A 26,952-nucleotide genomic window follows, 5' to 3' on the forward strand; every position below is an offset into this window, starting at 1 on the left:
GCTCCATGCATTAATCTGGGAGGAGTGGACGCCTAGATATATAATGTTAGTCAGGTTAAATACTGCCTCATGAAAAGCAGACTTAGCTTTAGTATAAAGGCTCAGGAAAGATATATATCTGTTAACTTGCAAAGCATCCCTGGCCTGCTCTCAAGTTGCCAGAGACAGGAGGGGGCAAAACTGACAGAGCAGTACAGCAGCCACAACCACGCATACACTACACGCATACCTTTCTCAAGCCTGTATCCCAGGTTACCTGCAACAGTCGGAGAGGCGTGATCTCTACGATTTATGACACACCCTGGGGGGAGAGGTCATCATGCCACTTACGTTAACTATAAGGAAAGAACGAGACGATTGGATCTTCTCTCGCATACTCTCCAGGTTTTCTGTTGATGGGGATGTGGTTGGCTTGATATATTGTGTGAATCCACTCAATAGTGATTTAATCGTGATTATCTTCCAATAATTTGGAAGGTATAGTCTGGCATAGGGGAAGAGTAAGAAAAACTGCCTACAAATATATCATGGTTAATAGTTTCAATTGATGTGTGTGAACTCCATGCTGTGAACTGACTGGTCCCCAACATCCATTTATCTAAGTATTTGCCAAACAGATGCTTGTTACACAGATTGCCCTTGAGTTATGACCACAGTTGAGCCCAGAATGTATGTTGCTATGTGGGAAATTTAAGTGAGCTTTGCCCCATTTTACGACTCTTCTTGCCACATTTGTTAAGCGAATCCCCGCAGTTGTTAAATTGGTAACACAATTAACCCATTGACTTTGTTTGTCAAAAAGTCATAAAAGGGGATGACGTGATCCCAGGACACTGCAACCATCATAAATATGAGCCAGTTGACGAGCATCCAAAATGTAAATCAGGTGATCATAGGGATGCTGCAGTGGTCGTAAGTGTGGGGAAAAAATGGTCCTGTCGCTTTTTTCAGTGCCGTTGTAACTTTGGACGGTCCCTAAATTAACAGTTGTAAGTCGAGGACTGCCCGTGCTTCAACATTTGTGGCCTTGCCTGGGTTTCTGAGATGTTGAGTCGTTTTCAAAGATGCTGCCTTGGGGTAGTAGTAGTGCCTCTGAGGTTGCTTATGTCCCCATTTTCCTCATAGGAAGCCCCTCCTGCCAGACGATGCCTAGCGTAAAGGAGTAATGTTCATAGCGGCCTCAGTATGTCCCCAATCTAACATTACTCTTTTCCTCTTTCCCTTCTACTGACCTGCTTCCTCCTAACCCTGTGTGTGCTGCCTTTGCTGCTGCTCTTCACCTGTTTTCTCGCTTTCCGCATAATGGTTGGACCTGCCTATAGCACCAGGTAGGAGAATCTGCTGTCCTTCCCCAAAGGTAATCCAGCAGATCCCTCCAAAGGGTATTGGATACTGAACTAGGCTTCCAACTGGGCTTCTTGTAGTCAACTGGCCGTTTGGCACAAATAATTTTATTTTTTCTCTGGGAGGAAGAGCAACCAAAGGAGGGAAAAGGCAGAGGTTCTTCTTATAATGTAATGGTAATATTTAAACTGCATCCCTAATTTGAGTTATTCCAGGTTGATCCCAAAGCAATTGGGGAGGGGAAAAAAAAGGGGGGGGGGGCGCTTTGTGTTTTTTAAAGAGCCCATTTCAGTTCATTTGGAACTCTGAAATCTGAATCCTGTATGGCTGAGCCCACGAAAGCACATCTCCTTTCTCCTGCTCTTCCTCCAGACTAAGGAAGAGCAGTCTCAAATTACCAGCCAGGTAACTGGCCAGATCGGTTGGAGGCGCGAAGGGATCAAATACCGTCGCAATGAACTCTTCCTGGATGTTCTAGAGAGCGTGAACTTGCTAATGTCACCACAAGGTAAGTGTAAACTTTCTCCAAATGGGGGAGAAAAAAAAATCAATCAAATAAACCAGACTGGAGCTGGAAGGGACCTTGGAGGTCTTCTATTCCAACCCCCTCACTCAAAGCAGGAGAGCCCTGTACCATTTCAGAGCCTCTCCAGTCTTCTCAAGAAAGCAGGACTCTTGAAACGGAAGCCATCTCATTTATTGGAAGATTGGGATAGCAAGAGATCCAGGCAGGAATGAAGTTTTCCCGCTCGGAACGTTAGATTAAAACGTTGCAGGCAGAGCCCCTCCCAAAGTCCAGTACCTCTTCGAGCCAATCCCGGTGTGTGAAATTCAGGCTGAGAAGGTGATAAACACTGGTCTCCAAGGCAACGCTGATGCTCTTCTCCAGAGACGAGAGAAAGTCCATTCCATTCCCCTTCCCAAGGTCCCAAAAGCTGCAGCAAGGCAAGGAATAGGAACAGAAACCCCATACAGAGGACCCCCCCCCCAAGCTTCCCTCCTCCCCCCAGAATAGCAATAGCATTTAGACTTAAATATTGCTTCACAGTGCTTTTATAGTCCTCTCTAAGTGGTGGTGAGATTCAAACTGCCCAATTGCAGTCAGCTGGCAGTCAGCAGAAATAGCCTGCAGTACTGCACTCTAACCACTGCGGCACCGCAGTGTAACTACGAATGGTCCCTGAATTGTCAAGGACTACCTGTAGAAGTTGATTTAAATAGTCATTTTGACAAGAATCATAGCAATAGTACTTAGACATATTCCGCTTCACAGTGCTTTTACAGCCCTCTCTAAGCGGTTTACAGAGTCAGCCTATTGCCCCCGACAATCAGGGTCCTCATTTTCCCCACCTCGGAAGATTGGAAGGCTGAGTCAACCCAGATTAAAACTGCCAAATTGCTGGCAGCTGGCAGTCAGAAGAAGTAGCCTGCAGTGCTGCACTCTAACCACCGCGCCACCGTGACTCATACAAATGACAGTGTCCTTATAGGAATCTGGGACCTGACAACAGGTGACCTTCCCAGTCTCTTCTTTAAAAAACCCCAGTGATGAAGCACCCACAACTTCTAAAGGCAACTCCCGTTCCACTGGTGAATTGTTCCTGCCGTTCGAAAGTTTCTGGAATCTCTCAAGTGCAACTCTTTCTGCTCTCCCAACGCTTTCTTGGCCTTTCCTTTCTTCCAGGCCAGGTGTTGAGCGCCCATGTCTCGGGACGAGTGGTAATGAAAAGCTACCTGAGCGGCATGCCTGAATGTAAGTTTGGCATGAACGACAAGATCGTAATTGAGAAGCAAGGCAAGGGGACGGCAGACGAGACGGGGAAAAGGTAAGCAGGGCGAACGGAGGGAGATTAAATGTTGAGCAGCGGGCCGCTCTTAAGCCACGCTTGTGTGCTCTTCCCCCTTCGCATTTGGAAAGATGCCAGATGCTTTCTTCAGGTGGTTTTTGTTGCTTGGCTCCCTTGTTTTAAAGCAGGAGCCGAACGAGCGGGCTGTGTGAACTCCTGTTACGGTTTAAGGAGGTCTCCCAAGAAAACTTTAAAATCTGGCCCTGCTCCACTTGCACCATTACCTTAATCTATATTTTCACACCAACCGTGAGGCTGGGAAATCAATCAAACCAGGATCGCTCTGCATCCCATCGGCCAGCCTTAATGAGGCTGTAAGAGTCTGTAAATGTCCTGCTTTAAAGGAGACCCGTTAGGATTGGTATAATGCACACAGGTCCTCCCTGCTGCCTCTTACCGACTTCTGATACTGAATTCTCTTTTTCTTTTGTGTCCTGCCGACTCCAGTGAAACAGGAAGGTAGATAATCTGCTTACTGCTGTGTGCACGTATTCCTCACACACCCTCCCCCCCTGCCCCCCCCCGCACCCTTTTTTGGCTTTGTGTGATTTGTGCATGTACCACCATCTTTAGACACTTCCACGCAGGTCCCACCTGTGGTTGAAGGCTGAGCTACCATGTGCTTGGTTCGTAGGAACAAAGCCGGCTCAGGTGTTGCTGTCTCATCAGGTTGGCCCAGATAGGAGGAACTTGCTTGAGTGACTTGGGCAAGATTTCATATAAGGCTTTAAGTGTAGGAATAGGGCTGTTTTTCCCCCCTACCTAAGCCAGGAGTTTGCTTCTTTGGATGAACTGGGGGGACGACGCAGCAGAGGAAGCTGATAGGGAAGCAAGAGAGGAAACCTCCCCTAGAAAGGTGTAACTGGAAGGCTTGAGTCTTTGGAGGGCCCAATTTGGGGGATGGCAACAGCAAAACCAATTCTTTGGAGGTGAGAAGGAAGCTCTCCAGAATGCCACCCTGAAAACTAAGACGATTAAACCATTAACGGCAAAAGTGCCAGTTACGTCAAAGCAGATTTTTGCTAAGTTTATTTTCGTGGCCTCGAAATGCCAACGTTTTATAACTGTTACAGGTAGTCCTCGACTTACAACAGTTCGTTTAGTGCAGGGGTGTCCAAACTTGGCAACTTTAAGACTTGTGGACTTCAACTCCCAGAATTCCCCAGCCAGCTCTGCTGGCTGGGGAATTCTGGGAGTTGAAGTCCACAAGTCTTAAAGTTGCCAAGTTTGGACACCCCTGGTTTTAGTGGCTGTTTGAAGTTACAACGGCACCGAAAAAAAGCGACACGATCATTTTTCACACTTAACGACCATTGCAGCATTCCCGTGGGCATGTGATTTGCATTCGGATGCTTGGCAACTGATTCACACTTACGACAGTTGCAGTGTCCTGGGGGGTCACATGATCCCCTTTTGCGACCTGCTGACAAGCAAAGACAGTGGGAAGCTAGGTTCACTTAACAACGGGGTTACTGATTTAACAACTGCAGTTGATTCGCTTAACAAATGCGGCAAGAAAAGATGTGAAATGGGGCAAAACTCACTTAACGAATTACTCACTTAGCAAATTCACTTTAAATTCTTTCTTCAATTGTGGTTGTAAGTCGAGGAGTACTTGTAATTCATTTACTACGGGTAGCCCACAACTTAACAGCCATTCGTTTAGTGGCCATGCAAAGTTGCAACAGTACTGAAAAAAAAACGACTTATGACCGCTTTTCACACTTACGACCTCTGCAGGTCGTCACGTGATTAAAATCGGGACGCTTGGCAACTGGTTCATATTTATGACGGCTTGCAGTGTCCCGGGGTCTCGTGAGTCCCCCTTTGCAACCTTCTGACAAAGAAAGTCAGTGGAAAAGCCAGAGTCACTTAGCCACAGTCTTATTAACTTAACAACTGCAGTGATTCACTTAACAGCCGTAAGCAAGAAAAGTCATAAAATGGGGCAAAGCTCAGCAACTGTCTCTCACTTAACGACAGAGATGTCGGACTCGCTTGGGGTTGTAAGTCGAAGGCTACCTGTAATTGGAGCAGCACACCTGAATATGAATCGAGGGCAGAGTAAATAGAAAGGCTCCTTGGAAGAGTCAAACGTAAGTTGTCAGGTTGAACCTTTCCCTATTACACTGTTGAGAAAACTATTCAGACAGCATCCTCTGAAGCAGATCTGAGCTGTGTGTGTGAAGCCAGTTGCATCTGACGCCCATCCTGTGTCTTGAGCATTCACTCTCTGTCCTGCAGTGCAGATCCTTCTCGCCACGCTGGCAAAACTCTCCTTGAATGACTTCGCCGGCCAAGTCATTCGCTTGCTCCCACCCAACAGCGGCTTTTCTGCAAGATTTGCAGTGAGATTTTGGGGATGTTGGATGGTCTCTGAGGTTTTTCCTTGCCGAAGAGGATTCCTCTGTTTGCAGGGGAGATATTTAAAATAATGGTTTTTTTTTTTTAGTAAACTGCCTGGAAAAAAATGTAATGGCTTCTTGAAAAGGAACTCTTATGTCTCCCGAGCAGGAACTGGAAGACAAAGCCCTCTGTTTTTTGCTTACTTTTGAACATTGTGCTTAAGCCATAAAGTGGCTTATTTGATTTTTGAGTCCGTCTCGGATATAAACCCAATGATTACTATGCTTTGTAAACTCTGATTTATGGCTTAGTGTCTATAAAATAGAGGGACGTGGTGGCTCAGTGGCTAAGACGCTGAGCTTGTTGATCAGAAAGGTTGGCAGTTCGGCGGTTCAAATCCCTAGCGCCGCGTAATGGAGTGAGTTCCCGCTACTTGTCCCAGCTTCTGCCAACCTAGCAGTTCGAAAGCACGTAAAAATGCAAGTAGAAAAATAAAAACCACCTTTGGTGGGAAGGTAATAGTGTTCCGTGCGCCTCCGGCGTTGAGTCATGCCGGCCACATGACCACGGAGACACTGTCTTTGGACAGCGCTGGCTCTCCGGCTTTGAAGCGGAGATAAGCACCGCCTCCTAAAGTGGGGAATGACTAGCACATATGTGTGAGGGGAACCTTTACCTTCACCTCTGAAATCAGCCAGCGTGGCTTATTCATCAAATTACAAACAATGATGTTAATACGCAGTTATACCCAGCCCCAAACCTATATCACTTCCATTCCAAAAACACCTTAAGGAACAGGCATGTTTGAGCCAGTCTGATGGGGCTGTAGTTCCCCAAGTGAATTGGTGGGGGCAAACATCACTCCAGCCAGCTGTTGCTTGGATTTCCTGGTGATCAGGCAATTCCAGCGGCTTTGGAGGGAACCCGCGGCTCCCAGAAAGGCTCATTTATATACACGCTGCCTTTATTTTGAATACCTTCTGTGACTTAGCCGTAAATGTGTGAGACCGTGTGCTCCGTCAGGAGTTTGCAGTGTGGGGAGCCTGAATGCCGTTGCTGCAAGACTTTGCACTGACTTTGATCCTTCTGGTTCTTGTGTCCTAGTGGGAAGCAGTCCATTGCCATTGACGATTGCACTTTTCACCAATGTGTGAGGCTGAGCAAGTTTGACTCGGAGAGGAGTATCAGCTTCATACCACCAGATGGAGAGTTTGAGCTCATGAGGTGAGGTTGCTGTGGGGAAAAAACTCTCTGTATCCATTGCTATGGCTTGGGATAGCCCTCCCGTCAGTTATTTACTAAATTCTGCCTGCTTTTTTGCAAAGAAAAATAAAACACAGGGCCAAGACATTTGCCAGTAAGAATGAAACACAACCAGCTGGAAGTTTCTCCTAACATAGAGGGGGTCAGCTTGAAGTTTCAGCATTGTACATGCTCCTTAGCCTGTTATTTTTATTTTATTTGAATGTATTTTTGTATTTTATCAACTTCCAGGGCCCCTACTGATTGCGATTATTCTGCAGCACAATTTTCTATCGTACCGAGGTAGAATACAAGCAACAACTATAGTGCAAGCTAGTAAACAGACTTTAAATATTATAAAACGCAAATTCCCATTGAAGGGTTAAAAAAACCCTCGATGTGGATTGTCATTTTCCACCGCCACTTTTCCAGCATGGACCTTGGAGTGCCTCCAACTGTTAACGGGGGACCCCAAAAGCATTGGGAAAACAAGCAGGGTGGGCGCAGCTAGGTTAGCGGAAGGCCTGTCTCAGTAGAAATAGTTTGCCTTCTGCTGGAAGAATAATTGGGGCAGGCTGAATTCACTTTAGCATTAGATTCAAAAGCCCGGAAGTCATTTTTAGGCTGTGTGCCCCAAATGTGCCTCTTTGAAATAGGGATGTCGGGCTCCCCAGTCAGAATTTTGAAATTTGCCTCACAATTAGGCTCCAAACCCATTGGATTCAGATGAACCCGAGGACACAGATACACTTCCAGCCAGGTGACCTCAGTGACACTCTCAAAAGGATGCAAATGACCAGCTGTCTGCAAGGTGTTTCAGTCCTTCCCTTCCCCACCATCCCATCAGAGCTGAAGAAGCGAAACTTCCTCAAAGAAAAACCAGAAAGCTCAGTTGCCTTTTGAAAAAGCACCTTTGGGAGTGCAGTAGAATGATGTCAGTGTTAGAGGGTGTGTGTGCATAGGCGTATGCGTATATGTGTGTATGTATGTGTGTGTGTGTGTATGTGTGTGTGTGTGTATGTATGTATGTATGTATGTATGTATGTATGTATGTATGTGTATATATAATACAATACAATAGTAGAGTTGGAAGGGACCTTGGAGGTCTTCTAGTCCAACCCCCTGCCTAGGCAGGAAACCCTATACCGTTCCAGACAAATGGCTATCCAACATCTTAAAGAGTTCCAGTGTTGGGGCATTCACAACTTCTGGAGGCAAATTCTGTTCCACTGATTAATTGTTCTAACTGTCAGGAAATTTCTCCTCAGTTCTAAGTTGCTTCTCTCCTTGATTAGTTTCCACCCATTGCTTCTTATACAATACAATACAATAGTAGAGTTGGAAGGGACCTTGGAGGTCTTCTAGTCCAACCCCCTGCCTAGGCAGGAAACCCTATACCGTTTCAGACAAATGGCTATCCAACATCTTCTTAAAGACTTCCAGTGTTGGGGCATTCAAAACTTCTGGAGGCAACTTCTGTTCCACTGATTCATTGTTCTCACTGTCAGGAAGTTTCTCCTCAGTTCTAAGTGGCTTCTCTCCTTGATTAGTTTCCACCCATTGCTTCTTATACAATACAATACAATACAATACAATACAATAGTAGAGTTGGAAGGGACCTTGGAGGTCTTCTAGTCCAACCCCCTGCCTAGGCAGGAAACCCTATACCGTTTCAGACAAATGTCTATCCAACATCTCCTTGATTAGTTTCCACCCATTGCTTCTTGGTCTACCCTCAGGGTAGATATGCACACATATCTACCCTCAGGGTAGACACACACACACACACACACACACACACACACACACACACACACAGTGTACGTGTGTGTGTATGTATGTATGTATGTATGTACTGTATTTTTCAGAGTATAAGACTCACCAAGATTTTGAAGAGGCAAATTAAAAAAAGGGTTTTGCACTCTGCAGACCTCCCCAAAAAATGCTCCGCTTTTCGTGAAAACAGGCCTGTTTTTTGTCAAAAAAGAGGGCATGCATAGCCTTTAGGAGACTTGTAGAGTGGTCCTGGGGGCTGGGCAATATTGAGCCAAAGCCCGCCAGTTTTTTGCTCATTTCTGCCCTCCCCAGCCCCCAGGAACACTCTGAAAGCCTCCTAAAGGCTTTGCACAGTCATTTTGGTGAAGGGGGTGGGGTTTTGGAAGGCAAAAAATGTGGTATTCAGTATAAGACGCACCCAGATTTTCAGCCTCTTTTTTGAGGGAAAAAGATGTGTCTTATACTTCGAAAAATACGGAGTGTGTGTGTGTGTATGTGAAAAAAGTAAGGTAAAGCTATTGGGACTCTAATATTCCATCATCCATCATGATGCAGAATGAAGTATCAGCGTAGTGAGAAATTATTAAATACAGTAGGATGCGATTAAAGTGTAACTCCCCATCAGCAAAACCTCCCCATCCAAGAATGGGCATGTTTAGTGCACAAGATGGTTCTTTGCAAAGATCCCTGGCCTTGGCTGCTGCCTACTCTTCAAGCAGGAGCCGTGAGCCCAAGAAGAGCCCCAAATTGCACCCCTATTCTGATGGAAACTCCACTCCCGCTCCTGCGGTGGATGCAGAGCTGATGTAACAGGCTAGGAGAATAACCTTGAGGAAGAGCCGCAGTCAAGACAATGAACAGAGAAGAGAAACAGGCCCAAGCAGGAATGGAATTTGAGAAAGTGCCTCAGACTTGACTCTCCCTAATTCTTTTTAGGAGAAAAGGCAGGGAGGGGGAAGACCCATTCGGAGTTGAAGGGAACACAGGGCGACAACTGAGAAAGGGTGTTGATGGCATTGCTTGTCGGCTCGAAGTAGAGATCCACAACTTGGCATCCTCAGTATATGGATGGCAGTGCACTCCATGCCAGGAGATGATCTCTCTCTCTCCCAACAGCTTCACACAGATGTTAAATGGGAGCAGGGAGATCCACAGAGCGAGAGCCTTGGGTTCAATCTCTCTCCCCACCAACACCAATCGGAACTGGCCCCACAGAAACGGGTAGAAACACTTGAATACCGTCCTCTCACTTCAGAGCAGGAGAGCATGATCAGTGGTATTGAAAGCCCTTGAGTGGTGAAGGAGGGCCAGGATGGATGCACTTACTCCTGCTGCGGATCTTGGAGCTCATGGATAACCCTCAATCAAATGTCATCTCAGTACTATAACCAGGCCTGGCATAAAACATGCCGATAATCCACCTCTTCTAGGAACTTAAGCCAATCAGAGTCTCAGAAATCTCCTTCAAAAGGGATAAGGTTGAAGACCGGAGGGAAACTTGTCTTGATCCATTAGGTCCATCTTAAAAGAGGAGCTACATGAAGATTTATAGAATAAGCATCTTTTTCCGGTTAGCTAAGAGTTAAAAGAAATGTTTGAAAAATGGGACAGATAATCCGTGAGACTAAAGTACCAGTAAATTTCAGATAGGTTTTCAATTTACGAGCATTTGCTGGTTGTGTGGGCAGTGACAGATTTCCTCCCTTCCATTTTGTAAGTTATTGCTTGTTCTTTTCCATCAGGTACCGAACCACTAAAGACATTATCTTGCCGTTCCGTGTCATCCCACTGGTACGGGAGGTGGGACGCACCAAGCTGGAGGTGAAAGTGGTGATCAAATCTAACTTTAAGCCTTCCCTCTTGGCTCAGAAGATAGAGGTGAGCACCTAGCATAAACACTTTTCGTTTCGCCCTCGCTACGCGTCCGTCACCTTTGCGTCATTTGGATAAAAAAACTTTGTTTTACCCATTTTGTGTACATGGATGAGCTAAAAAATGTGATGTTGGAAATATTGGGCAGGTTGTAAATCTGAACAATATTAGAAAAATGATGCATTGCAGAATGGAACAAATTCTGAAAGTTATAACCTTTGAAACACAATGCGTTGCTTACTAAATTTCATTGAACCAAATATCCTTTCAAAATAGTTTGAATTGATATTCTCCAGGTCAATGTTGGCAAGAATTTTATATGCCTTTTGTTGGAAAAGATCTGTTCCCTTTTCAGAAGAATGACTGACTGAATTCTGAGAGTGTGTCTTGCAATGTTTCCTCTAATTTTTTTTCAGTGTGTGCGGAAAAGTATAGTGTTTGAGCGGCACATTTTCATGCCTGAGCAACTGATTTTTTTAACCATAATTGCCATCAGAGCAGATGTTGGGGAGGGGGGCAAGGAGGGAAAGGGTCCCCTCCCTCTCCCTCAGAACCCCAGGAAGGAAGGAAGGGGGAGGGAAAGGAAAGGAAATGGGAAAGAAGGAAAGGAAGAAGGAAAGGTAATGGGAAAGAAGAAAGGAAAGGATGAAGAAGGGAGGGAAAGGGAAGGGAAAAGAAAAAAGGGAAAAGGAAATAAGGAAAGGAAAAGAGAAAAGAAAGGAAAAGAGAAAGGAAAGGAAAAAGGAAAGGAAATGGGAAAGAAGAAAGGAAAGGAAAAGAGAAAGGAAATGGAAAAGATGGAAAGGAAGAAGGAAAGGTAATGGGAAAGAAGAAAGGAAAGGATGAAGAAGGAAGGGAAAAGAAAAAAGGGAAAAGGAAATAAGGGAAGGAAAAGAGAAAAGAAAGGAAAAGAGAAAGGAAAGGAAATGGCAAAGAAGGAAAAGAGAAAGGAAAGGAAAAAGGAAAGGAAATGGGAAAGAAGAAAGGAAAGGAAAAGAGAAAGGAAAAAGGAAAGGAAAAGAAAGGAAAGGAAAGGAAAAGAGAAAAGAAAGGAAAAGAGAAAGGAAAGGAAAAAGGAAAGGAAATGGGAAAGAAGAAAGGAAAGGAAAAGAGAAAGGAAAAAGGAAAGGAAATGGAAAAAAGGAAAGGAAAAGAAAGGAAAGGAAAAGAGAAAGGAAATGGAAAAGATGGAAAGGAAAAAGGAAAAGAAAGGAGAAAGGAAAGGAAAGAGAAAGGAAAAAGGAAAGGAAAGGAAATGGGAAAGAAGAAAGGAAAGGAAAAGAGAAAGGAAAAAGGAAAGGAAATGGAAGAAAGGAAAAGAAAGGAAAGGAAATGGAAAAGATGGAAAGGAAAAAGGAAAAGAAAGGAGAAAGGAAAGGAAAGAGAAAGGAAATGGGAAAGGAAAGGAAATGGGAAAGAAGAAAGGAAAGGAAAAGAGAAAGGAAAAAGGAAAGGAAATGGAAGAAAGGAAAAGAAAGGAAAGGAAATGGAAAAGATGGAAAGGAAAAAGGAAAAGAAAGGAGAAAGGAAAGGAAAAGAGAAAGGAAAGTAGAAAGGAAGGAAATGGAAAAGAAGGAAAGGAAAAAGGAAAGGAAAAGAGAAAAGAAAGGAAAAGGAAAAGGAAAAGGAAGATAGAAGAAGGACAGAAAGGGAAAGGAAAGAGTGGAAAGGATTGGTACTGCTCAAAAACCAAGTCTCAAGATCCCGTGGACCCCTTTGGCTCAGGCAGTCCAATTCCACGCTGGTTCCCTCTCTCCCCAAAGCGAAGGGATCGCAGAAAGACTGCCCAGTCCAGAACGGGGCTTCAGACAACTCAATGCCTGAGAAACCCCGGATATGCAGAGAAAAGCAGGCTACAACCAGCGAATCATGTTTTCCCAGGAACCAACGAAGCCCCATAGGATCAGTGGGAATTCTCCCTTCTGCAGCGTCATCGGTCTCCGGGCTTGATTTCCCCAATCACCAGATGGAAGAGAGAGTTCGGTGCAGAGAGAGGAGGGAGGGAGGGGGGATATTTTCAGTTATATTTTAAGACGTTAAAAAACACTGCGCTGCAGTTTGAAACTTCTGCGTGGCGTTTTCTTGTTAGGTGCACGGCCGCGCAGGCGCGCAGCTTAAAGGGAACATTGGAGTCTTGGTGTTTAGCATAACCTTTCATTTAAAAAGTAAATCTGATACAGAATTTAGTTGTAACTGAACCATTCTTGGACTTATACACAGAATTATGTCCCATCCAAAATTGGGTCTTTAGAGATAAATATCTATGGAGATTCTCAGTCATCCAGGGCATAGTTGTCACAAAGGTACTTTTTCAAGAGGCAACTGGACTTCAGCATCTTCAGCTCTGACTGAATGGTGGAGAATGAAAGGACTTATATTCCTTGCAAACAGCTGGTCATTTATTCTTTCTTTAGAGATTAGCTCTTACCCTGATGCATAATTTATATTATTGATTTAATGCATTATTGATGCATCAAGTCTTTACTTGAATTCGCTGAACCAACAAGCATTATTAAATGCAAGTCAACAGTGACTTGAGGATTTTGATTAGAAAATAAACATGAAATGCTTTTCAACAATATGAACTTCTGAAGATAAGAGGACATTTGTTCTATGACAGCGATGGCGAACCTTTTTTGGCTCGTGTGCCACAAGGGGGGGGGAGCGCAGGGGGGTCATGTGCGGGCGTGCCGCACCCATAATGCAATGCGTCCCCCCAGTGCGCATGCGCGCCCAACGCGCGACCCCCCCATTTTTACATGCTTTTTTCGCCCTCCCCAGGCTCCAGAGGCTTTATAGGAGCCTGGGGAGGGCGAAAAGAGCCTCCCCCGCCCCCCCGGAGGCCCTCCGGGGCCTTCAGGGACCATCCAGAGGCTTCCCTGAAGCCTTCGGAATGCTTAAAACAACCCTCCAAGCAAACCGGAAGTGACTTCTGGTTTGCAAGGATGGTCGTTTTAACCGCTCTGAAGGCGTCAGGGAAGCCTCCGGATGGTCCCTGAAGCCTTTGGAACACTTAAAGCCACCCTCTGAGCAACCCGGAAGTCACTTCCGGTTTGCTCGGAGGGTTGTTTTAAGCGCTCCGAAGGTGTCAGGGAAGCCTCCGGAGGCTCTTTTCGCCCTCCCCAGGCTCCTATAAAGCCTCTGGAGCCTGGGGAGGGCGAAAAATGGCTTTTAAAAAGGTGAACTCAGCTGGCCAGCACGCGTGCCCTGACAAATGGCTCTGCGTGCCACCTGTGGCACGCGTGCCATAGGTTCGCCATCACTGTTCTATGATATTTAAAACTAGTTAACTTTACGCCTAGATTTCTCCATCTGTACCGGATTTGCCTATCTCTACCATCTTTCTTATAGTCTTTTAAGATACATAAAAATATCAGTAGGACAAAAGGAAACTTTAGAAGTGATAACAGAACATTGAACCTCAGTGACCGTGGTGATTCAGAGCAGTACTAGGCACAATGACGGAGAACTTGCTGAGTTATAGGCACTTAATAGAAGCCTTGGGAAGCATAAATGGGAAGAATTTCATGCAAGGTGTGCCAGGTTAAGGTTAGCCTTAATTGAGCTCCCTCTGGGAAACTTGATCTCATCAGTGGGAAGAGAGGAAAGAGTAATGATGAAGAAGCATTGAGAAAGCAGGGAGTGAAATTCAAGGGTGAAGGGAGAAAACAGAGAAGTGCCACATAACAGGAAAAGACATAGAAACATAACACTTCCATAATATTACTTTAGGCCAAGGGTGTCAAACTCAAAGCCTGGGGGATGGATCCGGCCCACAGGGTACTAAGATCTGGACCATGGGGCCTCCTTGAAAACAGCAAAGGACCGCCCCGTGTTGCTTCTGCCAGTGAAAACGGGCTCCCGAGCTCCATTTTCACTAGCAGAGGGTTGCAAGAGATCGTGGCAGTGGAAATGGATCTCGGGAGCCCGTTTTCACTGGCATGGTGCTTGGCCACCACAGGAGCCCCCAACACGAGTGATGTTGAAAAACTGGCCATGCCCACCCTGGCCAAGCTCACCCCGACCCTCCTGAGGTCAAACCCAGCCCTGATGCGGCCCTCAATGAAATCGAGTTTGACACTCCTGCTTTTGGTTGCAAAGACAATGCGGCAGTGTTTGTAAATAAGGCCAGTAGTGCCCTCCATATATTGAGCTTTTATTAACCAAATTGTGCTGTGACTTTTAAGGAATTCCTTGTCCTTCTGTCTGTACAGGTAGTACAATACAATACAATACAATAATACAATACAATACAATACAATACAATACAATACAATACAATACAACAATAGCAGAGTTGGAAGGGACCTTGGAGGCCTTCTAGTCCAACCCCCTGCCTAGGCAGGAAACCCTATACCGTTTCAGACAAATGGCTATCCAACATCTTCTTAAAGACTTCCAGTGTTGGGGCATTCACAACTTCTGGAGGCAACTTCTGTTCCACTGATTAATTGTTCGAACTGTCAGGAAGTTTCTCCTCAGTTCTAAGTTGCTCCTCTCCTTGATTAGTTTCCATCCATTGCTTCTTGTCCTGCCCTCAGGTGCCTTGGAGCATAGTTTGACTCCCTCTTCTTTGTGGCAACCCCTGAGATATTGGAAGACTGCTATCATGTCTCCCCTAGTCCTTCTTTTCATTAAACTAGACATACCCAGTTCCTGCAACCGTTCTTCATATGTTTTAGTCTCCAGTCCCCTAATCATCTTTGTGATTCTAGTCCTCAACCTATGGCCGTAATTGATCCCAGAACTATGATACTGAGTTGTACTAGTCGTTAAGCAGGTCACCCACATGACGGAGCCCATTTTATGATCATTTTTGTGACAGTCATGAAATAAATGAGGTGATTGTTACATACACCCATTTCAGTCAGGGGGCCCCTTTTTTGGGGGGCCAGAAACCGAAAGTAAACATAGGGAGTTTGTAAGTTGCAGTCACATGACTGTGGGACACTGCAAAAAGCTGTAAATGTGGGATGCTTTCCAAGTGTCCAAAATGCAGTCATGTGACCTGGGAGCCAAGCGACTGTGAGAACTTTGAAACCGTGTTGTATATAGTTCTGAGGAATTCCATGGGGACTTCAACCCTAAGCGACCCATTGTAAGTTGAGGTCTACTTTTAGTGCAATCCTGCCAAGATGATTTCCTTGTTCTTTCTCAGGTGTGCATTTTTGCTTTTAAGCTATCTTCTCTTCCTTTACAAAAACAAACAACCCCCCTCCCCCCATGTTTTTTTCACCTAAGCAGCCAAATGTGATTCAAATAAATATTTCTTCCAGGTGCGAATCCCGACTCCTCTTAATACTAGTGGTGTACAAGTCATCTGCATGAAAGGAAAAGCAAAATACAAGGCCAGCGAGAATGCCATTGTCTGGAAGTAAGTGGCATGTTTTTTCTTTCTGAATTGGGCAGCTGGAGCTCTGCCCCTCTACCCATGTGGTCGCTGGCACTGGGAGAGGTTGTGCTTCCCTTTAGGCCAGGGCTCTCCAAAGTTGGCAACTTTTATGACTTGTGGACTTCAGCTCCCAGAATTCCCTAGCAGAATGGCTGGCTGGAGAATTCTGGGAAATGAAGACCCCAAGTCTTCAAGTTGCCAAATTTGGAAACCCCTGATTTAGGCTGAGCCTGATGGAGTGGGCTTTAGGACAGGGGTCTCCAACCTTGGCGACTTTAAGCCTGGAGGAGAATTCTGGGAGTTGAAGTCCTCCAGGCTTAAAGTTGCCAAGGTTGGAAACCTCTGCATTACTTGTGCATATTCTAAGCAAACAATTTTCAATTTTATAGAATTAAAAGGATGGCTGGAATGAAAGAGTCACAGATCAGCGCAGAGATAGAACTGCTTCCAACCAACGACAAGAAGAAATGGGCTCGGCCACCCATCTCTATGAACTTTGAGGTAAGCAGCCGCGTTCTTCCCAAGAGGTTCCCTGGAACAGGAGGTACGATATGGAAACATTCTGAGGGGCTTCAGCAGCCCAATCCTCTGTCCTCTTGGTTCTAGCAAGGCCCCTGCCAAACATTTCCTTCCTTTGTAAAATGTATCCCATCTCGGAGCCCTCAGCAAAGGCCACCCTCCAAAAATCCAAATCTTTGCAACATCATCTCTTTAGCCAGTTTATCTGATTTCCAGGATCATTATTTTCTTACATTGCGACCCTCAAATGAAAGGATTGATGGGAAAGTAGCTTAAATGAGGGAGGATTACGAGATTGTTTTTGTCCATAAATATGAGGAGGGTTGGTCCGGAAGCTAAGTTTGCCTGTGGCTTTTGTGTGAAGGGTACCTTCAAAATGGAGTCTCTTTCAGGGAAAGTAATTGGAATCTTGTTTTAGCCAACAAGGCTCTAGATATCTTCCCTTGTTCTGTGCTCCGGTATAGTACTGTATTTTTCGGAGTATAAGACGCACCTTAGTTTTTGGGGGAGGAAAATAAGAAAAAAAAAATCTGACTCTGCCTACCAGCATCCATCGGTATTAATCTAGCATCCTTGCAGCAAACAACAAACGGCCTGGTCAGCTTCAGCACATTATTGCAGCCTGATTCAGCACAAGCAGCTGATTGGTGGGTGGATCGGCCTCCCAGAATACCCCAATCAGCTGTTCCAGGCTGAAGGGATTGCCATGGACCATCGCCACCTCTGTGCCTCGCGTTTTCAGCCTCCGAACGCTCCGTTTCAGACCCGTTCAAGACCGCGGGGATTGCCAGAGAACATCGCTGCCAATCGCCGCCTCTGCGCATTGAGTTTTCAGCCTCCGCACACCCCGTTTTTGCTGAAAATGGCGGAAGGGTGCCGGCGGGTGGGTGCAGGACTACATTCGGTGTATAGGACACACCCAAATTTTCACTCTCTTTTGAGGAGGAGGAGTGCGTCTTATACTCTGAAAAATATGGTAATTTTTTATGCCTCATTAGAATCATTATGGACAGCCCAGTAAGTCTCACTTTGACCTTGGAAGATTCGCAAGGGCGACATTTTCAAAAGCCTGGCTGTAAGAGGCTCATTTTCCCATCCTTGTGTTCTCCCTTTGTACAGGTTCCCTTCGCGCCTTCCGGGCTGAAGGTGCGCTACCTGAAAGTCTTCGAGCCAAAGCTGAACTACAGTGACCACGACGTGATCAAATGGGTGAGGTACATTGGCAGGAGCGGGATCTACGAGACAAGATGCTAGCCCCGCGCAGCAAGCTGGCTCTCTCTCTCTCTCTCACCCTTTGGTCTCAACGTTCAACAGCATTTCACTGGCCCGTCCTCCATTCAGAGGCTGGAAGCTGGAATTCTGCAGCTGCTCTTGGAAGGAAGGAAGGAAGGAAGAAAAAAAAGGGGGACACCGGCACCTGCTTTGTTTCAGTTACTGTTGGAGATGCAGCTGACATCAGGTGGTTTGAGAGTCTGGGCTCATGTCTTGCTTCTGTCCCATGATGTAAAAGGGCCAGTCTAATACCACCCCCTTGTGGTCATTCTAGGGAACATCCTCCACCTGGTAACCCCCCCTTCTGTTGTCACTACTTGCATTATATCCTAGTATTTTTTTGGAAATCCTTGTGCATATGTATCAGTAGACTAGACAAGCAATCATAGACTGGACAACCCTTGAATTAATTCTGGATCCTATACTTGGCTCTTGCTGTTGTAATTGTTGTTGTGCGGCAAAGGTGGGAATATTCCTCATTGCTTTCTCCTACAGCTCGAGGAAGGTTTGTGACCAAAAAGGTCTGAGGGTTATTATCATGGATGGTGAGAATAGCAAATAATTTTCATAGCCTCAAAGGGCAACTTCCTTGGAGCGCTGAGGATAGCTGACAAAGCCAGTACCTTTTCTTTCTTAAACACAGTCCCTTCCCTCCCTTCCCCACAAAAAAAAAAGAATCTGGCACATAACTGGGGAGAGACTGATTTGATCAGTAAATAACATTCAAAGGATTTGTCCTTTGATTAAGAATTGGCCACCAATCTTTCCTCCTCTTCCTTTCCTCCTCCCTTCTCCTCCCATCTTTCTTTTGCCCAATCAGCTGATGCTTTCTTCTACTAAAAGCTTTTGGGTCAATGGAAATGCTGCTGCAACCCACAGTCCTCTGCTTCAGGTAGTGTGGTCTCCCATTTTGTACACGTGTGATTGTCCAGTTATAAATCCAATAAAATATATAGAACCAACCGTTTTGTGAGCGATGGCTCTTAATGGGTACGTGGCTGGACCAGAGGCCTTGCTAGAGTGCTGTCTCCGCTCTAAAACCGGGGAAGATGACGAAGCAATTCATTGGGTACATCCAAGTGCACGGTTGGTAGTCTACAGTTCATAATCAAATTCTGTTGCTTGGTCTTGAGGCACTGTAGCAGTGGATAAGTGAAGATGGGTAATGAAAAGAACGACCGGGGAAATATAATAGCAGTGTTCCAATATTTGAGGGGCACCTTCAAAGACTAGGGCAGCGATGGCGAACCTTTTTGGGCTCGCGTGCCACAAGTGGGGGGAGCACAGGGGGGGCGTGTGCGGGCGTGCCGCACCCATATTGCAATGTGCGACCCCCCCAGCGTGCACGCGGACACAACGCGCGACACCCCCCCATTTTTACATGCTTTTTTCGCCCTCCCCAGGCTCCAGAGGCTTTATAGGAGCCTGGAGAGGGCCAAAAGTGCCTTCCCTGCCCCCCCACCCCCCTGGAGACCCTCCAGAGGCTTCAGGGACTGTCCGGAGGCTTCCCTGAAGCCTTCAGAGCGCTCAAAAGGATCCTCCGAGCAAACCGGAAGTGACTTCCGGGTTGCTCGGAGGGTCGTTTTAAGCGCTCCAAAGGCGTCAGGGAAGCCTCCGGACGGTCCCTGAAGCCTTTGGAACACTTAAAACCACCCTCCGAGCAAACCGGAAGTTTTGCTCGGAGGTTGGTTTTAAGCGTTCCCAAGGCTTCAGGGAAGCCTCCGAAAAGTCCCTGAAGCCTCTGGAGCGCCTCGGGGGGGGGGAGGGCGGGGGAGGCTCTTTTCGCCCTCCCCAGGCTCCTATAAAGCCTCTGGAGCCTGGGGAGGGCGAGAAATGGCTTTTAAAAAGGTGAATGCAGCTGGCCAGCGCGCACATGCGTGCTGGCCAGCTGACAGGGCAGCACCTCGCGTGCCCTGACAAATGGCTCCGCGTGCCACAGGTTCGCCATCACTGGACTAGGGGGTCAACCTATTTTCCAAAGCACCAAAAGGCAAGACAAGAAACAATGGATGGGAACGAAGGAGAAAGGCATCCTGAAACTAAGGAGAAATTTCTAATTTCTTCTAAGAGTTGGTTAGAAATGCCACCATCATCTTCTGGAATTTACAGGGATGAAAGAACTGAAGCAGTCATACCGTTTTCCCATATACCAAGTGGAAGTACACTAATAATGTCTGCACTAGTAACAAAACCTCTGAGACCTTTCGGTTGCTGGGAAATTCTAGAGTGGGCCATTGGTTTATGGACTCCAGTCATTTGTACAAGAGAAGAATATGCAAAACTACCCATTACGATCCTGGAATAATCCAGTGTTCCTGGGGCATTCACATTTTCTCTTTGAAAATGCTGATCTGGTGCTGATTTTTTGTCAAATTTTGTTAATGACTCCTTTGGAATTATTCCTTTCAACTGCTGAAAAGATGACTTAGCCATTGATAAGTGAATTGGGGGAGATAAAAATAAACATTCTGGGAAAACCAGGTGAGTCAAGTGGTATCTCTCCAGTGTGAGCCATATTCAGTGGTGGTTCAGGGTGTCCAGAATGACATTCAGTAAGTTAGATGGAGTCACCTCCAGCACGAAACCCTCCCAGTTAGTTGCTCAGAGATGGAAAGTCAAGTGAGTAGGATAGTTTCCTCCACTGTGCTATGAGCCAGAGACCTGCTCTAGTGTGGTTTGCTCTAGTGAGCAAGTAAGGTAAAGGTTCCCCTCGCACATATGTGCTAGTTCCTGACTCTAGGGGGCGGTGCTCATCTCTGTTTCAAAGCCAAAGAGCCAGCGCTGTCCGAAGATGTCTCTGTGGTCATGTGGCCAGCATGACTCAACACTTCCCTTCCCACCAAAGGTGGTCCCTATTTTTCTACTTGTATTTTTACGTGCTTTCGGACTGCTAGGTTGGCAGAAGCTGGGACAAGTAATGGGAGCTCACTCCGTTATGCGGCACTAGGGATTTGAACCACCGAACTGCCGACCTTTCTGATCGACAAGCTCAGCGTCTTAGCCAATGAGCCACCGTGTCCCTCTATGAGCTAGTACAGGTAGTCTTTTCTTTGAACACATTCGGGACGGGCAATTTTGTCACTTAGGGAAGGCAGTTGTGATACATCACATAATCTCCCTGCTTAGGGATAGCAGTTTTTTGCAGTGGTTAAATAAATGTTGAATGTCTGGAGATTCTCAGTCATTCAGGTCCTGGTTATCCCAAAGGTGCTTTTTCAGGAGGCAACTGGACTTTCTGGTTTTTCTTTGAAGACATTTTCACTTATCATCCAAGAAGCTTCTTCGGCTCTTGAACGTCTTCAAAGAAAAACCAAAAAGTCCAGTTGCCTCTTGGAAAAGCCCCTTTGGGACAAATGCTACCTGGTGGTTAGGCAAACATCCATCCCGGTTTCAAGTTATTTTCCATGATGACGCAATGGCTAAAATGCAATACTGGAGGCTAACTCACTACTCCAGGAGTTCAATCCTGACCAGCTCAAGGTTGACTCACCCTTCCATCCTTCTGAGGCCAGTAAAATGACCCAGATTGTTGGGGACAAGAGGCTGACAGTGTAAACCGCTCAGAGAGGGCTGTAAAGCACTATGGAGCACTATATAAGTCTTTAAGTGCTCTTACTATTTTCAGCTTAGTTCCTTCAATCCCTTTGCTTTAGTTCTTCCAAGATAAGGAATTGTCTCTTCAACTCCTTCCACCTGTCTCTGTCCTTTTGGCTGCTCTGCACAGGGATATTCCTTGGCAACGGTGGCAGTGCTAGGACTGAAGCAGAGGCCCAGGGCCTCCAGTCTGCCCTGAGCGTCTACGTCAGCTCCAGGGTTGCCACCTCCACCAAGAAGTGCTGCCTCAAATCCTGCACTGTAGCTGCCACAGCGTGAAAATCCAGCTGTAACCGTCCCAGCATTGCAGGGCCCAATCCTGCCAGGGAGAATTGGGAGAAAGTTCAGCTGAGACCATGGCTGGATGTGACTGGGATTGCTGCAAGAGTCGTTGGGTTTGAGGACATCCAAAACTGGATGCAGTATTCCAAGTGGGATCTTAAGCCTTAGGAAAACCACGCTTGGGATACTGCATGCAGTTTTTGTCGCCACAATATAAAAAAGATGTCGAGTCTCTAGAAAGAGGGCAGAGAAGAGCAACCAAGATTAGGGTGCTGGAGGCTTAAACATACGAAGAACAGTTGCAGGAATTGGGTATGTCTAGCTAGTATGGCTATGGTTTTCCCAGTTGCAATGTGGGACTCTGAAAGTTGGACCATAAGAAAGGCTGAGCGGCAAAGAATTGAGGCCTTTGAACTGTGGTGCTGAAGAAGACTCCTGAGAGTCCCTTGGACTGCAAGGCCATCCAACCAGTCGGTCCTAGAGCCTGACTGCTCTTTAGAAGGCCAGATTCTGAAGATAAAACTCAAATATTTTGGCCACCTAATGAGAAGGAAGGACTCCCCGGAGAAGAGCCTCATGCTGGGGACGACAGAGAATGAGGTGGCTGGATGGAGTCACCGAAGCAGTTGGCTTGAGCTTAAATGGATTCCAGGTGATGGTAGAGGACAGGAAGGCCTGGAGGAATGTTGTCCATGGGGTTTCAATGGGTCGGACACGACTTCGCAACTAACAACAAGAAGTTAGTGAAAAGAACTAGGAGCGATATGATAGCAGCCTTCCAATATATGTGAGGCTGCCCCAAAGAGGCGGTCAACCTATTTTTCAAAGCATCAGAAGGCAAGACAAGAAGTAATGGATGGAAACAAATCAAGGAAAGAAACAACTTAGAATTAAGACATTTCTTGACATTGAGAACAATTAACCAGTGGAACGAAAGTTGCCTTCAGAAGTTGTGGGTGCTTCATCACTGGAGGTGTTTAAGAAGAGATTGGACAACTATTTGTCTGGAATGGTATAGAGTCTCCTGCTTGAGGGGACAGTTGGACTAGAAGACTTCCAAGGTCCCTTCTGTTATTCTTACTGCTTGTAAGTCTGTTTTCTCAATGCCATCTTACAATAATACAATACAATACAATAGTAGAGTTGGAAGGGACCTTGGAGGTCTTCTAGTCCAACCCCCTGCCTAGGCAGGAAACCCTATACCATTTCAGACAAATAGCTATCCAACATCTTCTTAAAGACTTCCAGTGTTGGGGCATTCACAACTTCTGGAGGCAAGGCGTTCCATTGATTAATTGTTCTAACTGTCAGGAAATTTCCCCTCAGTTCTAAGTTGCTTCTCTCCTTGATTAGTTTCCACCCATTGCTTCTTGTTCTACCCTCAGAGGCCTTGGAGAATAGTTTGACTCCCTCTTCTTTGTGGCAACCCCTGAGATATTGGAAGACTGCTATCATGTCTCCCCTAGTCCTTCTTTCTCTTAAGCTAAACAGACCCAGTTCCTGCAACCGTTCTTCATATGTTTTAGTCTCCAGTCCCCTAATCATCTTTGTTGCTCTTCTCTGCACTCTTTCTAGAGTCTCCACATCTTTTTTACATCGTGGCGACCAGAACTGAATGCAGTATTCCAAGTGTGGCCTTACCAAGGCATTATAAAGTGGTTTATAATAAAGTGGTTTATAATCTTAACTGAACAGAACGAATGGATATTAAGGAGGACTACCTATAGAACTAACTGGCTCAGGGTTGTGACAGGTGAGAAAGTATCTTGGGAACAATACTTGCCCCTCACCCTTGGATATGTTTAGATATAAGGGTCAGGCTGCAGCCAAAGGTTTGAAGAAGGGTAAGGGGTAGTAGCTCTCCACCCTTTCTGTTGGAGGATCATAAAGGTGAATTGCTCCACTTGAGTGTCTCCATGTGAGGTACAGGATGTTTCCATGGCCTCTTATCTTGGAGAAAGGGGTACAGATCAGTAGGCAAGAGACATAACTAGACAAGCACAGGTCAGCCTGGTCTCAACATGGGATTGATTGCCCCGAATTAGAATTCATTTGGTCTCATTTTCCTGTGGCGTGCTCAACCTTCTGTCAACTCTGAAGTGAACCTGACTGAAACCATCTTGTACTGTCTCATAGTTGCCACGAAGCCAGAGAGGGGCAAGTAGATAGCCAGCTATAGTTGAAACAAAAAGATGTCCTGTGGGAACCAAGGTCAGTGGAACAGGTGGCTGTTGAAAGAGGAGGGGAGCCTGTCATCCATCTTCATTGAACCATGTGATCGGTGACACCCGGGAGGGGGGGGGGAGTTTTACTGTTTTAATTAGCTGAAAAAGGCGGGAACTGTCAAGAGTTGGTTTTCACTGGCTGTGTCGATATGATGTATCCGATAAATGTGTTCTTTGAGGAATCTACCTGCCTCAGAGTTCTGCTTTCAATGGATGCCTTACTCGGAACCCTGGCACCTACAATGGAGGATTTTGAATGCTTTATCACTAAGGAGTGCCACTGCCAGTGATACAAGAACATCACATTGGGGTGCGCTAAGTACATTGCTTCAAAATGATCAAGAGTGGCTTGACAAGAAGACCTCTAAGCCACAACTAAGTATGTGGCACAGGCTGCTGTTGCTGTTAAGGGGAAATGCTATCTACTGTAGGATCTACTGTGGTGGAGCAGAGCTGGGGTAATGGCTCGTGTGGCTGCAGAGAGAGTTCCATGTGCCACTTGAGGCACATGTGGCATAGGTTCGACATCACGATCCTAGCGTATCCTTCACCTGGTTTGCCTTTGCAACTCTTCCCATCAAAAGCGACAGTCGGCATGAGTCATTTTCCCTTTTAGATCTGGGTTAAATACTTTGGTAAGCATTAATATTTCATCACAACCTTAGAAGTGCAGCCAGTTCACGACTACAGTAGTATGAAGTTGTCCTACCAAGGCTTTACTCAGCAAGTTTAAGATGTGTAGACTTCAACTTTCAGCCACCAACCAACCACCTCTTCTCAATTCTCCATTGCAAATGCGAACCGCCTTTCTGTGTTGTTGCTGTGATGGCTGGAAAGCTGCTCTATATTAAACTCTACAGTTCACCTGGAATTTTCCATGTGATCCCTCGAAAAGAACCAGGATTTTAATCCTTCCAAATACCTGGTTGTCATTCCTTGAAACAATTCCATTGTCTTTCCTCACTCCTAATTGCCTTTGATCATAAAAGCCATCAAGCCAGCACCAGGGTAAACAAACATTTCCTCTGAGGTAATACTCTCTAAATAATACTACTTTGCGCTAGCAACACCACATCATCTGATAAGGTGGTATAATTATTCCGGCAGAGATGAAGAATCTTTCCCATCTAAGCTGTATTTCATGTAGGAAAACTAGTTGGTGTAGGATTACAGCTAGCAATGAGTAGAGTCAAGGTAAAAAAAAAAGCCCTTCTCCCCTGTTTTCTTGCATCATTACATGTATGCATGCACCACACATAGACAACTCCTTGCACAGATGGAATATAATAGAATAACAGTTGCTAGGGGCTTTGGAGGTCTTCCATTCCAACCGCCTGCTTAGGCAGGAAACCCTACACCACTTCAGACAAACGGTTATCCAATCTCTTCTTTAAAACTTCCAGTGTTGGAGCATTCACAACTTCTGGGGGCAAGTTGTTGTCTCTGATTAATTGTCAGGAAGTTTCTCCTTAATTCTAAGTTGCTTCTCTCCTTGATTAGTTTCCACCCATTGCTTCTTGTCCTGCCCTCTGGTGCTTTGGAGAATAGTTGGACTCTCTCTTCTTTGTGGCAACCCCTGAGATATTGGAAGACTTCTATCAAGTCCCCTAGTCCTTTTCATTAAACTAGACATACCCAATAACATTGTTAAATGTGCAACATGAAGATGTTAAATGTTCCCCTCATTGTAATCTCTATAAAAGATTGATGTTTGGTTTCTCCTGCAGACTGAACCCAAGTCGTTTGTTTTCACCAAACAGCCCACCTCTGTCCATGACAGCCCTTACATCAGTCATAAAGCATGCTAGATTGTGTCTACAACATAAGCCATGTATTATAGGAGAAAGCCCTTAAAACCGGAACAGCTAAAAATGACTTTAAGCTGCTTAAATTGTGCATTGGGATTAAGACAAATGCAATGCCATGAGGACATGACATAAGAAAACCCTTAAAGGTAAATGTTCCCCTCGTAACATATGTGCTAGTCGTTCCCGACTCTAGGGGGTGGTGCTCATCTCCGTTTCAAAGCCGGAGCCAGTGCTGTCCGAAGACGTCTCCATGGTCATGTGGCCAGCATGACTAAATGCCAAAGGCACACAGAAAGCTATTACCTTCCCTCCAAAGGTGGTTCCTATTTTTCTACTTGCATTTTGTACATGCTTTCTAACTGCTAGGTTGGCAGAAGCTGGGACAAGTAATGGGAGCTCCCTCCATTACATGACGCTAGGGATTCGAACCGTCAAACTGCCGACTTTTCTAATCGACAAGCTGAGCGTCTTAGCCACTGAGCCACTGCGCCCCTCAAGGAAACCCTTAGTAAAGCCTGATTGTGATCTGGGTCTTGCAAAAGACGTTAGCTGGCATTGTATTGTATTCAGAAGTTGCTCTTTTTTCTTAACCAGCCTGATCATTGGTAGTCAATGTTGAGATTTATATGACGATCGATCCCAGGTTACCCAACACACTCGGAGGCTGATCTATTTGCTGCCAATGCCACGCTAGCATTTTGAACAATGGGACTTCGCTAACATCTCTAAAAATATCAAAAGATGGGCAGTTCAGATGTATACATGTTCATGGCAGGAGTGGTATATTTTTTTTATTTGACATCTTCCAAACATTAAAATCACAATTACACTTTTACAGCTTTCTGTTATCGGTATTTCTTTTTTCTGATTTCGGGTTTTCCATTTTCCATTCTATTATTTTATACATATTCTTCTTTGTTTCATATTTTCTCATTTTTACAGTATACATCTATATACAATATTACTATTTCTATTGCTTTCTAAGTATATGCCATCTTTTTTCATTGTGTTTGCTATGTGTTCCTTATGCATTGATTTTGCATCTCTTTTCCAGCCGGTTATACCACCTGTTCCATATCTTGTAGTACTCTGTTTCCTCTCCATCTCTTAGTTCCATCGTTAGTTTGTCCATTTCTGAACATTCTAACACCCTTTTTTATGGTTTCTGTATTTGATGGAATGGTTTTTAGTTTCCAACTTTGGACATATGAAATTCTGGCAGCAGTGATTATATGAAGCATTAAATATTGGATATCCTTACTAATATATATCCTTACTGAAACAAAGCCAGCACCCCATCCCCTCCCACCAAGATTTACAGAAAGACGGCAGCTCCGTTCCCATTTTAAGCCCATGTTTATATTATATATATATTTGTTTATATTATATATATATTATTCCTAGAAGAAACAGCTCAGGGTTCATGTCAGTTT

The 26,952-nt window shown here is 45.4% G+C and overlaps 1 protein-coding gene across 2 annotated transcripts in view; it reads left to right on the plus strand.

The window, feature by feature from the left end:
* AP2M1 (adaptor related protein complex 2 subunit mu 1) overlaps nucleotides 1-18,572 on the plus strand; it is a 49,173-nt gene extending 30,601 nt beyond the window's left edge. For both annotated transcript variants that reach the window (XM_081956123.1, XM_081956124.1), the window contains exons 5-11: nucleotides 1,717-1,852; nucleotides 3,029-3,170; nucleotides 6,642-6,761; nucleotides 10,298-10,433; nucleotides 15,704-15,801; nucleotides 16,209-16,320; nucleotides 17,458-18,572. In XM_081956123.1, coding sequence (XP_081812249.1) covers nucleotides 1,717-1,852; nucleotides 3,029-3,170; nucleotides 6,642-6,761; nucleotides 10,298-10,433; nucleotides 15,704-15,801; nucleotides 16,209-16,320; nucleotides 17,458-17,592 — 879 coding nt within the window. In that variant the 3' untranslated portion in view covers nucleotides 17,593-18,572. The remainder of the gene's footprint in view (nucleotides 1-1,716; nucleotides 1,853-3,028; nucleotides 3,171-6,641; nucleotides 6,762-10,297; nucleotides 10,434-15,703; nucleotides 15,802-16,208; nucleotides 16,321-17,457) is intronic.
* The last annotated feature ends 8,380 nt before the right edge of the window (nucleotides 18,573-26,952 follow it).

The sequence above is a fragment of the Natrix helvetica genome (assembly GCF_964273705.1).
Source record: "Natrix helvetica genome assembly, chromosome: 5".
NCBI classification, from domain to species: domain Eukaryota; kingdom Metazoa; phylum Chordata; class Lepidosauria; order Squamata; family Natricidae; genus Natrix; species Natrix helvetica.